Here is a 13,391-nt window from a genome sequence, read left to right as displayed (position 1 = left end):
ATTGCAATCACAGGGTGAGGTGAAGAAAGCCCCTGAGACACCTGGCAAAGCCACACTGCCGCTTGCGTTTCAAGTTGCATTAAGAGCAATGGTTGCTGCCAAGAGGCGCATCTTATTAGGATTCACAGACCCTCGCTTCATGTTGTCCCTACAAGGGGATATGGTGCACATAATGGGTCGCAGTCTTAGCGTCGTCATAGAGTGGTTGTAAACCATCCACGGTGGTGGTTATACATAACACTTCTACAGCAGTTCTATTCCGCTGCGGTCAGCAAAGAGATTGCATGCATATACTTGCAGGTCAGGAGATCTCTGTACCTTAGTAGCACTCTGCTATAATCAGCGTGTGGTACTCCATTTGCAGGTCACGAGTAACTGTGCAGCAATCAGATGCTGGCGCATTCATCAGAGCATGTCCATACACTTGGAGACCGTGGGCTAATTCTTGCGCAATTAAATTCTGCCGCAATCTCAAAAACATGCTCCTGTGTGCCCAAACCACGATGGAAAGAGGGCATGTGAAATGCCAAATGCCACCATGAATATTACATGCTGCTCACAGAACCCCAGGCCACGTGGCATCAGTGGCGCCTGCGCAGTGACCTACCAAAGGCCACACTGCAAGAGCTCCCATGTTCTCCGGCTTGTTCCTTCATTCCCTACCACGAGGATTCCTCCACCCGAAGGAGGTCCTACTTGCCGGGATATTCCACTGGCTGCTCCCAAACATCTGCATGGCGAGGGCTGCAGCGCCTTTTTTTCCCAGTCTATCAAAACGAAGCCCTTTTACTAGTATCACCTAGCTGGGAACAGCTCTTGGCGAGTCCATTATGAGAAGTCATGCCTGGGTCCTCAGCAATACAGTCTCGCGTTTGATATGCCAACTTCACCAAAATCAATCCTGGAAGCTTTGCATTACACCCCGAGACTCGCAGTGTCACTACACAAACGACGTAACCCCCCCCCCCGCATCCACCCACCCCATCCTCGCAGAGCTCTCTAATTTGGGGTGCAGGTGAAATCCATACATTAATCGGCCTGCCAATCAATTTAGCGCAAATTCTTGCCTTGCATTTGGGGGGCAAGCGCCTTAAAATGGATGCCGTGTTGATGAACTGTTCCTTATAATCAACAAAACAGGATAGCAAGAAAGGTTAGAATGAATCATAACCACTGTAAATATTACCGGGTAGCTTCCATGGTTTTAGCTCCCCAAGGCCTTACTGAAGGGAACACACCCCTGCGCAGATCAGTCTAGCGCGAACTTCACCGCTGTGGCCCTTCTGCACGGGAACAGAAGCAACCCTAGGCATGTTCAAGCCATGTGGGTGGGCCTCATTGGTGAGGTGCAGTTTTTCCCTAGGCAGCGGAAGCCAGGGGCTCCCACATATGAGCATAACACTCGGGGAGACTGGCTACCAGCGATATGTGGACAGCTGAGAGCCACAACTCCCTAGGAATTCCTCTGATCAGCTCCAACTCCATCTTTTTGGCTGCTTCAGTGTTGGTCTGCTCCAGCATCCAGGCTTGTAACAGGATTCGGAAGAAATACAGGTTAAAAGAGGAAGAAGCTGTGGGATCACATGCAGACAATTTAGCAAGATACAAGTCCCCTCCGAAAACCCTGCTCACAAAGGAGTGGAGGCGCTGCTATTGGCACATCCCAAGCATGGCAAGAGGGGCAATAGAGGGCAGGAAAGGATGCGAGGGCAGCTGGGAGGGTTGGCAGCGAGCAGGCCATGCTCGGAACCAGTCACCTTTCAGAGCAGCATCTATAACATCTAGAGATGCGGCGTGAGAGGGAGAGAGCGATAGGGTGGCAGAGCGAGGGAGGGGGGGAAAGCGCTGAGGGGGAGCACGAGGGGGGGGAGAGGGAGAGAGAGCAGGAACGAGGGACGGGGAGAGAGGAGGGGGAGAGAGAGAGCAGGAACACAAAAGCAAGGGAACGCCGCAGTCTAAACTGGGTGATACCATCCCATTAATGAAATAAACCTCATTCCGTTTAACGTGATACATAGAATATAGTAGGATGGAAACCTACCTCTCGATGCCCGGCAATGACAGTGTTAAAATGGAGAAAAACATAAGATGAGGTGAAATGGCACAGAGTGAAGTTACAAGACATTTGGGGGGGGGGGGCGAATGGAGCACATGGCAAGCTACAGAGGCAAGAGGATGGTGTTGCGATATGCACGTGTTTTATACCCCTGACCCCTACTCAAATCATGCAGCGCTCAGCCCTCACTGGGGAGGGCACCTGTCCTCAGGATCTGTGGCTGAAAAAGGAATGGCAGTCTGGCGTCAGGTCATAGGAAAGTAAGCCACGTGCGAGAGTGACGCTGAAAGAGAAAGGTTTGCAGGAGAGGGGGCAACGATGGGTGAAAGAGTGGGGAATGGGAAATGAAGGAACCAGGAGATTGGGAAAGTAGAGTCGGGAAATGACAGGGAAGTAGAAAAGACGGTGGGGGCATGCACGCGGAATCAAGAGGATAAGACACGCATTTGGGGCAAGACGAATGCCAGACGATGAATACATTAAGGGGCTGCAGAGGTATTAAAAGGGAGCATAAGGAATGCAAGTTGAAGAGAAGCAAGCCAATGGAATAAAGGGGCCCAGGGAACACAGGTGAGAGACATATGACGGGGGAGATCACGGTGCCAGGGCATGGCCCAATTCCACGCCATTGCGATGGCCTCAGAGCCTCAAAGAGTGGATTTGGTGGCATGGTCTTTAATGTCGGGGCACAATTTCCTACCATGTGTCTTGGGGTGACACACACACACACACACACACACACACACACACACCCCCTCCCTCCCTCCCTCCCTCCCTCCCTCCCTCCCTCCCTCCCCCCATTGGGTTCCAAATAAAGGCTGCGATGATTGGGTGTGGGGGTGGAGGGGTGTACCTACAGTTTTCAGAGGCTCGGTATGTAGGAGCTCCCCTCAGATCCAATCATTTCCACATGAGAGAGTATATTGATACATAGAAATGGCAGTCGATGGGAACAGTCAAACTAGGTACGACAACAATGATACTGTCTTTGCCACTGGTCAGAGGAACGAAAGACTCAGATAGAACAAAAAATTATCCTCTTAACCAAAACCGCAAGTTAGCCTCCTATCCTGCAGGCAACCAAATCCACACTAGTACCACTATTAATATCCTAAGAAAAATACTCCACCTAGGCCTATGACTAAACCCGCCCTACCTACAACTAAGACTAAACCTAACAGAGCCAAAGTGGGTAACAAACCTGTACAAATCAAGGGCGCTTTAATCAACGCCAGATGGATCCCAGCACATGCCCTGGACATAACTGACCTCATCACTACCAATGATCTGTACTTTATCGCCATAACTGAAACTTGGCAACACCCTGCAGCAGGCCCATCTTTAGCCCTCGCCTTACCAGACGGCTACTCTATCATTAGAAATGATAGGACCACTGCAAAAGGAGGAGGGATTGCCTTTATCTCCAAATCCGACCTCAACATTAGAGAAATTCCCAACGCTCCCTTCATATCAGGAGAACATCGGTCCACAAAAATTACCATTTCTGCCACAGCTTCACTAACATTACATCTTATCTACAGGCCCAGATGAGCCAGCTCTTTCTTTAATGAGGACATAGCTGCCTTACTGACCGCTGATATAAAACCTACCTCCAACATCATTATCCTCCGAGACATCAACCTAGGACTTCATGACAGTTCTGACACTCAAGCATCCATTTTAGTCAATACCATTGAAACACAAGGCTTCACCTTGCGCTCCTCTGGCCCGACACATACGAAAGGTTGCACGCTTGACTGGCTCGCTGACCATAATTGCACCACACACATCAAAAAACAATCCTTGCCCCTGGTCCAACCATAAAACTTTACTATTCTCAATCGGCACCAACACACTAGCTAGCACATCCCACACCTATGGCACCTGCAACCCAATCACGTAACCGTCGCAACATTACGCCTGACAACATGTTTCATTTGCTCTCACGGCTCACTACACATACTGAAAACACTGCCGATCCCTCCTCCATGGTAACTATCTATAACCAAACTATGGAGCAGCCATAGACTCGGTGGCACCTCTGGGCAATTGCAAAGCTAAACATAAAGCCCATCTCAATAATTGGTTCACCTCAGAACTCAAAAGACTTCAGCAATAAAAAAAGAAATGCAGAAAGCAACTGGAGAAGAAAATCCCTCAATCTCTAATAAACGACAATTTACTTCACTAGCATCTGAATACAGAAAAGCCACCCATCAAGCAAAAAGCAACGCATATAATCTGCGTATAGAGAATGCCAATTCTAGCTCTAAAGAGCTTTTCTCAGTTTTGAGAGAATTAGAATCACCCTCACAGGCCTCAGACCTCTGTATCAAGGATCAAGCCTGGTGTGAAAATATACAAAAGGCCCTTATGAACAAAAGTTCATCACTCAAACTCAAAATTAATTTGAAAAAAAACTGAAACTCAACACCTCTAATCAACCTACTATGGAACGCAGCCCACCCAAACTATTCCTGAAGTTTGAGTTCTCTCCCATTACTCTAGACAAGACTACTAAAATCATAAAAGGCCTTAAAACATTGCGATGCCAAGGCGATATCTGTCTCGCGATGTTAATCAAAGATTGCGCGGACAACCCGTCACCATTCATCACTTCACTTAAACAACTCCTTCGCTTCTAAAAAAAAGTACCTGACCACCTTAAGGTAGCATGGTTATTGCCCTTACTGAAAAAAATGACCTTAGATCCTAACATACTAATTACTGACCCATCACAAAGGTGCCATTCCCGTTAAAATTCTTGATACCGTCACATATGTACAAATTCAAAAATACCTAGAAATGCACCAACTGTCGGGCCTCAGCCAATCAGTTTTCCATCCAGGTCATGGCACGGAAAGGGCCCAGGTAGACCTAAAATCTCAAATGGATCAGATAAGAGTCAGGGGGGACCTAGCCATCCTTCTCCTCTTGGCGGAATTTGATCTAGTAAATCACAACATCTTATGCCACCACCTACCAAGCAATGCCCACGTTTCTAAGAACGACATAGCGTGGATGAAATAGTTCCTTTTGAACCGCTCGATTAGAGTCTTCTCATCCACAGCGGCAGCTAGCCCTACTCCAGTCACCTGTGGAGTGCCTCAGGGATCATGCGTATCCCTGACTATGTAGAACGCATTCACAAAACCACTCTGATAAATTAGACAATTTGAGTGTCACATACACAAACTATGCTGACGACACCCAAATACTAATTCATATAACGGGGGACTACAATACCGATGCCAAAGCCTTAAACGCAATCTATCACACCATCCAAGCCTGGATGGCTCAAAACGAGCCTTGTCTTAACGAGAAGACCGAAATCTTGGTACTGGGCAGCCCAGTTTACTTAAGAGCCTCCTACCAATCCTTCGACAGATGGAAACCACATCATGACCGCCAAAGAAGATAAGACATTAGGAGTCTACCTCAACTCCTCACTTAACCTCTCTGCTATTCTGTAATTTTCTCCGTCAACCTGCTATTAGTCGTTACTCATCGTTGTACTAAGACATTACCTTGCAACAGTTTTTTATCACTGTATTGTATAACAACCTAATTGACCTGTATAACGAAGTATGATCTGTAAACACCTTCTTAAGTGAAGCGCCCAGATGCCTACTGGTTAGGTGTGCAATACAAATGCAAAAAAGAATTCACTGCTTCACATCTGTGCTGCTGTGTCACCCTCTACATTTCCAAAAAGTTTTTCTCCCTCAAGCAGACATCTTAAACCAAACCTCTGTTTTAAGTCCAGGGAGCACACGGGTGGACGGCGTCCCACTTTTTGGAGAGGCCGTACGCCGCTCCGCATGCATTTATGTAATTAAATACACATTCATTTGAAGCATCAATTTAAATAAAGTGTGTCGCGGCTGGGATGGTCGCTCGGTTTTAAGACGACATACTTTACCACAAGAATCACCTATCGTGCACCTGGCCAATATTTCATAGCGACTTGTTGCTATACATGACATTTCGTTAATGTTTCTTAGATCTTAAATGTGGGTACGTTTTAGAATTAACCCCCAGCACCCTAGCAGGGAAATACATTCCATTGGCATAGGTTTATTGGGCCGGTGCCCTTTTTTCAACTTTGAAACACAAGCCGAATTAAATGTCCATATTTAGCTCACGGAAATGTCCACTCTCTATGACGTCACTTCCGAATGGGTGCTTCACAGTTTAAGGACTCGAGCCCCAAGCAGCCCGAGAGATACTTGGTTTAGTGACGGCCAGAATTGTGTTCACAGAGGATGACCTGAGCTCTAGCTTCCTTGCCCGTTATGCCACAGCTTCCTCAATGCTCAAAGAACACTCTGAAAACGGGTGAGGGTTCGGCCATATTAAAGAAGCATTTTCATTCAAGTAAATGCGACGGGGACCAATTTAATTAAGTATTGGCAAGCACGGTTTTGTTTCTATACACAAAAGGCACGCAGACGTTTCTGACTGCTTTGGTTACAAATGACGAAGTGGCAAAATGCATTGGCCTAAAACCCAACCAAACTGCCCTGATGGTCCATTGGCTGCGCCAGGACTGGGAGGGATAAAGCCACTGCTTTAAGAGGGGTGAGAAATCGAAGGGGGCATGGGGAGGGGTGGTGCAACAAGGTGGTGTGGCCTAAATTCTGGGCGTGGCCTGAAGTGTCCCCAGAAGGGGACAATAACAAAATTATTGGTGTTGGGTTACTTTAAAAACAATTTGTTTTGTCCCATTCAATAGACTGCCAAGCACTCGATTGAATGAACCATATTAATATAGCACCTGAAAAATAGCCCAGTGGGATGCGACACTGGCCTGTCACCAGCAGGGCTTTGGTTCGATTCACCAACACGGGAGAATACATCTTTTTTATTTTTTATTAACCCGTTCTGGGGATTCCAAGCAGAGCCCTGCCTTTGTCGCAGCGCACTGTGCTATGTCTTTTGTTTTATACAATAGAGTGCTTGAGTTGATAAAACCTCTTGCAGGCTTCATGTGTCAAACAGTCTATTGAAGGAAACAAAAGAAATCCAGTACCTACGAAATAGCACTGTGCGATTTCATAGATGCTGGATTTATTTTGTTTCAATAGACTGCTTAACACAGTCTATTGAAGGAAACAAAAGAAATCCAGTACCTACGAAATAGCACTGTGCGATTTCATAGATGCTGGATTTATTTTGTTTCAATAGACTGCTTAACACAGTCTATTGAAGGAAACAAACGAAATCCTACACCAATCGAATAGCACAGTGAAACTTGACACGGTCTATTAACCGGCCCCGGCTGAATTGAGGTTTTGGGAGATTGCTGGGGCTTGGTCCTGGCTAGCCCCGGCCCATTTAAAGCCCTGTCACTTAAAGTCCTCGGCTGTGACACCCAGACTGGACTCAGATGGCAAGAAGCAGTCACATTTCCCACCTCGCAGAACGGTGTATTTACTTTTAAAATTCAAAATTAAGTAAATACACCGCTCAATGAGGTGAGAACAGTTGTTAATGTGACTGCAGCATCAAACGTGCAGAGGACCAAAGCCTACCCAGGCGATATCAACAGACCCCCTTATGTGGAAGTTAAAGGCATAACTGCTAGGCTCAACTTTTAGTTGGCCCATGCCTCCAATGATTAGCATTGCTTTGTTGAACTAAATCGCCTTTGAGATGCAGAGACGTAGACAGGTGAGGGCCTGAGCTGTTCCAGTGGGAAACTGGAAAGAAAGTAAAAATAAAAAAAATATTTAAAAAGAGTTTTTGTTTGTGTGTATTCAAGGATTCTATGCATGTATGTATACGTGTGCATATCTATGTTTGTATCAGGTGATATCAGTAAGTGCATGCATATGAATGAATGCAGTGTGAATGGTGTACATAGGTGCGTGTGTGTGTCACTAGAATGGACATTTTTGGACACAATCCGTATAAACATGTGTTTTACACTTGGAGTACTGCCATAGAGTGGGCAAAGGCATTATGAAAATGTGTTTGAAAATGCTGCTTTGCATGGTTTGTGACTTGGAATACCATTTCTGATTCCAAACAGTGTAGCGGTTTGCCTAATGCATCACAGAGTGTACTGTAAAATGCACCATTTTAACTCCTTATTTAAATACTAGTGAACACGCCCGTGTACATGGGCCAAAGTGCAGGTTTTCATTAACATAGTACGACTGCTATAGACACGAAGCCTACAGCTCCCTCTAGCTGTGACCACAGCCAAAGCTACTGCATCAGGCAAACATACAGGCCCAAACATGCATCTGGCCTTTTATTACATTTTTCAAATAGATTTTTCTCGAGGGGGTGAGGGGAGGGTGGGGATCCTTCTCAACCCTTTGATTGCACACCGTCGCTATGCTCAGTCGCTCCTGAGCATTCGGCAAGGGGCAAAACAAGCCCAGTACCCTCTTCCTGCTCCCCTAGGAAGAGCCCTACAACATTAGCTCCAGGCCCAACTTGTTACACAATCCTGGCTACACCTCTGGTGAGTTAGGGTGAAATATTAATGGGCCAAAGGAAGGCGTAATATCTACTCAGCCTACTGGGCTCGGGTGGGGATCAACAGCGGAATAGGTTTAATGGCCCCACTCACTACCAGCTTTCAAAACAGCCATCCAGGCGCCGCCACCCCAAAAGGTGTGTGTCTGGCTCTGCCCCTGGTCTGACCCTGATCTTGGGGTCAATTTGTCCCAGCAAAGTGGGGTGAAACACAGTCTTGAAGTGTTGTTCAGGGCAACAATGCAGGGATTATGAAGAGGCAAGCCAATCCATAAAATACAGTACCGGGATGGAAGGGGGGGAGGGGGGATGACTCAAAGAGCAGATGGTCCATTCTCCTCCAGTAGTAGCGAGGTGGGGGCAAACACGGGGGAGGGGGTATCTGCCTCACGGCCTCCTAGGTTAAACACTCACCGATAATTTATCTTATCTCAGTGTGGATATGCACTTACTGCAGCTCTCCTCGTCGGAGTTGTCTCCACAGTCATTATCATAGTCGCACTGCCAACGACCGGGCACACAGCGGTTGTTCTTGCAGCGGAACTGGTACGGCTCACAGGTGCGCTCATCTGAAACAAACCAATAAGCCCTGTTAATAACAGCCCAGGAGTGGCCCTCTAATGTTAATAATTTACTAAGGTACCCAAAGAGACATGTAAATAGCTTAAAACTTGCAAATATATAAGCCATTTATCTGTGGTTTGTCACCGTTGCAGCTCAAAAGAGATTCATTTCAATTGTCTTATTGCAAGAATGTGTCAACAAACATCGCTATAAGAGCTTGCCTACTAGCTGACCTTCCAAGCAAGACTTGGAGGGAACAGCACTGATATGCATAACGAAATCCAACAGGCACGATTGTAGGTGTGCACTTCAGGAGCAACATACACCATCTACAATGCCAGGCAAGAGACCGTTTCAGACATGCTTCTCACTAGAGAACAAAACATGCCACTGCCACCTCGTGCCATTAATATCTGCGTCTGTTAGGAACGGTTTCTCTCCACAGCAGCTTTCCCTTCATTTTTATGGACCCCCAAACTTTTTGCTTTTATTTTTTAACCTGGTCTGCTCTTTTTGCAGTGCAGTGAAGCCTTCAGTTTCACCACACTGGCGATTCCTCATCTGTCATGGGGACACCGACATGTCCATCAGGCGGTCAGCACTGGCAAAAAGGGTTTCCCTTAGTCATGTAACGTTGCTGCCACTTGTAACTGGTTATCACTATTGGCAACTTTTTATCATTGTACAATGCAGTACAACGGGGTAGACTTTTTGTTTGGCCCTAGACGAACACTCTGAGGATTTTTCATTACTTTAGTTGTGCCTTGTGAGGGATTTTCATCGAAATGGTAAATCTTCCTGTCCTTTGTCAACCCCAGAACATGTTGCTTTACTAGTGGGTTATTTTTCCTCAATACCTCTGTGAGTGGGAAACTTTTTCCACAACCACAGAATCTTTTACTGTTTTTATGGGCATCAGTTTTTAGACTCTCCATAGCATCTTCTTAAAGTTTTCTTCTAACAATTTTTGGTAATAAGTGCCTGTTGTTGCTGGGTTGCCCCTGTTAAACTTTTGCTGGCTAACCTTGAGAGAACTACATTTCCCAAGGGTAGAAAGGATTTTTGGATCCCTTTTACATTTTGTTAGGTGAAACGAGCACAACCCACCTTATGTGGAGTGCTGGGGAGATACAATGTATCCCCTTTCACACTAAAACTGTAACAATTATGTTACAGGGACAAGCTTCTTCAATGGCTGGTAGCACTGATAACTTAATAATTTGGTGCACCTTTACAGTGGGCTGTGTGAACAGCTGCAGTGAAGGCACCTAAGAGTGCTCATTTTACCAAAATGGCCCTGATCTTTTTTTGCCATTTTAGCGTTTCTTTTCCTTTCTTGTTCCTTCCCCTGCCATCTAGGGCAGGACGTTTCTTTGTGCAATTTTTATCTTCGGTGGGAGCCCCCTGGACTCCCCGCCCAAGCTCCAGTCTGTCTGTGAAAGCAGGAAGCGAGGGAGGAGTCCAAAAGTCCACAGCCCTTTGTCTTCCTCGTTGCCTGAATGGGGACAAATCCCAGTGGCGGTTTGGCTGTCATGATTGGACAACCAGACCACCCCTTGTAAAATGCAGGGAGAGAATGCAGAGGTTGTGTTGTAGTTCCTGTTAAATACTGCGAACCTGGAAGCTGAAGACCCGTTGACCACTGCAACCAAAAAGGATGATGAAGGAAAAGTGGCTGAAACGATTTCCAGTGACGGTAGAACCTGCTGTGTAACCGGAGCCTGCTGTAGCCCTTACTTCAAATCGACCTGGGGACCCCAAAAACGAGAACCTGGACTCAGAGCCTGTTGAGAATCACCTGACTCAAAAGGACCTGCCTTTTGAGCCATCCCACGCATTGCTGCGATCTTGCAATACCCTGGGACCTTGAGCCATTGTGCGGTGCACAGTCTTCCGAATTCCAAATCTCGCTGAAACTTCGTGGGCATGCTGGTGTATCTGCAGAGACAGAGACACAAATAGAACCCAAAAAGTCCCCCCAACAGAGTGCTGGACCTTTGTATTGAGGAGAATTGAACCGCAATTTTCGGTCTTCTACTGTGCTCCTTGGAAAAGCGCCAAATCCGCAGAACTGCATTCTAATGCAAAGAAAACCTTGCTTAGAGCCTTCTTCATTGATCCCTTGTGCCAAGTTCCTTCTGAGGTCTTGTTTTCAGTCACCACGACAAGGAATCCACCCACTGGGTATTTGGCTGCAGATCCTGAAGTCGTCCTGCTGCAAAATCTTCAATGCTGAGGTACTGTGTTGGCTTGGGTATGTACTTACCTTAAGTCTCTTAGGATTTCTGTGTAGCTGTGCAGTGTTTTCTGTGATGGGGAGGCCTCTCATCCAGTGCACCCAGACCTACTGCTAGCATCCTGCTAGCGTGTCTTCTGTGAAGCCCCTGGACCCTCTTCTAACTCTAGAAGTAAAGTACTCACCTGTTTGCCCAGTCTTTGAGGAACTCTTGACTTTTGCTACTTTAGAACCGATCCCGACAATGCTTGTTGGACACTAGATCCTAGTGACCCCCACACCCTTCTGCCACAGAGAACACTCATGCTCCAAGAATAAGGGAAATACTTTTTAATGGATTGGGCCTTTTGCCTAGAAAAGAAAATAAGTGTTTAAAAGTTACTTACTTGAAAAGAGTTGGTTGGTAACTGTAACTCTAAGAGTGAACAGTTACAAAAGTGCTTAGTTACCGTTGATGTGTAAAGCACCATTCCTAAAAGTATGGTTAACATCTTTCTTTCCTTAGAAACCATTTTACCATTCTAATAGAAAGTCGATGTGAAGGTAGATTACTCACCTGTGATTAGGTTATGCCTCTTCCCAAAAGTAATGTGTTGGTTTCACCAGATTATTCCTGTTAGGATAATTGTATGAGTGTCCCTACCCTCCACCCCCCCCAAACTGGGTCTTGCTTCCCCTGACTTGCTGCTAGCCTGTCCAGAATAAGTCTGTATTAGGTTGTTGCCTACCTAGAATAACTGAGTCATTCAGTAAAGTGTAACATTGGGTTTTGCTTTCCCTGTACTGTTGTAGACAGAGTATTGGGTTCCAACTGTCCCATACAAGTCATACATCAGTTTCTTGTATAGATGGGAAAGATCTAACCTGGACTTAATTGTGAGGATAACAAAAGTATATGGGTTTTACTTACCTTGAGTTAGCTGTGTGCCATCCCAACAATAAAGGAAGAGTTACTGCATATCTCAATCTGTGTTTCACTAATTGAATATTACATGCTTAGGTTTTACTCACCTAGTATAACTGTGTTATCACAAAAGTAGTTCTAGGTTTTTACTGTGCCTGATATGTGTGCCACTATTCACAAAAAGTATATTGTCCAGGTAACCGATGATGTGATTTGCATTGAGAGTCACTGTACAACTGGTAGGGTCTACTGCCCTTGCATTACTGAATGGAAATGTGAAAGTAACCATTGGTTTTTACTCCCCAAGAATAGGTGCGACTGATACAGAATGTGTATGAAAAGGTTCGACTTCCCTAGAACTACTGTTAGTGTTCCATATAAGGTTTATGCTTTGGTCTCTGCTCCTACAAGCATAGTGTTAATTGTGATTATATATAATGTGTTATAGTACTTATTTACCCGTAGATTTTTCTGGGTCTACCTGTATTTAAGCACATTTATTTTTACCTACATAGTGTTTCTTTGGACCTTGTATTACAATTTCATTTATACTGATTTTACAGTCCTCACTCCCTCCTAAGATAATCCTGGCTGCTCTGTCTACGCTACCATGAACTCAGGTGATACAGCTTTATACTAAGAGTGGAGTCTTGTACTGCCTCAGTTGAATGGTTTTACTAAGCCCTTAGTTGGACTTCAGAAAAACGGTCCCAAAATGCCTAAGGGACAAGCAGGTGGCAGAGGTAAATTTTTGCTATTTCTTCATGTATTTTACTTTAGCCTTATCGCGTCTGGCTACCTTCTGTGGCTAGAGTCCAAACATGGCTGTGCCACAAGGTTTTCGTTTGTCCCTTGGCCATCTATTCTCTTACCCTTCTTCTTGACGTGTGAGGACATGAAAATCCTTAATTGGACTGCCTGTGCCTGGGAAAGGTGAGGCTTTTTCGCAGGCTACTGCACGGCCATGTTCGCTTGCTGTCAGGAAGTGGGTTGGGACTGCCTGGTCCCAAGCCACACACTGGTGTTAGTTTGTCTGAATGGTATGCGTGAGCTGTACACCAGTGGTCCTGACAGGACCAGTGCTGGTGTGTGCTGGATATCCTGGAAGAAACCTGAAGGAGCCAAGTATCCTGTCCAGCTGC

At 45.9% G+C, this 13,391-nt stretch overlaps 1 protein-coding gene across 2 annotated transcripts in view; it reads right to left on the bottom strand.

The window, feature by feature from the left end:
- The window catches only part of LRP1 (LDL receptor related protein 1), a 1,300,039-nt gene that overhangs the window by 196,544 nt on the left and 1,090,104 nt on the right, over positions 1-13,391 (bottom strand). For both annotated transcript variants that reach the window (XM_069653565.1, XM_069653566.1), the window contains exon 68: positions 8,998-9,114. In XM_069653565.1, coding sequence (XP_069509666.1) covers positions 8,998-9,114 — 117 coding nt within the window. The remainder of the gene's footprint in view (positions 1-8,997; positions 9,115-13,391) is intronic.

The sequence above is a fragment of the Ambystoma mexicanum genome, chromosome 3q (assembly GCF_040938575.1).
Source record: "Ambystoma mexicanum isolate Mex_15411 chromosome 3q, UKY_AmexF1_1, whole genome shotgun sequence".
Classification (NCBI taxonomy): Eukaryota; Metazoa; Chordata; class Amphibia; order Caudata; family Ambystomatidae; genus Ambystoma; species Ambystoma mexicanum.
Note: the sequence above shows the minus strand (reverse complement) of the source record. Positions and strands in the feature narration are given on the sequence as shown.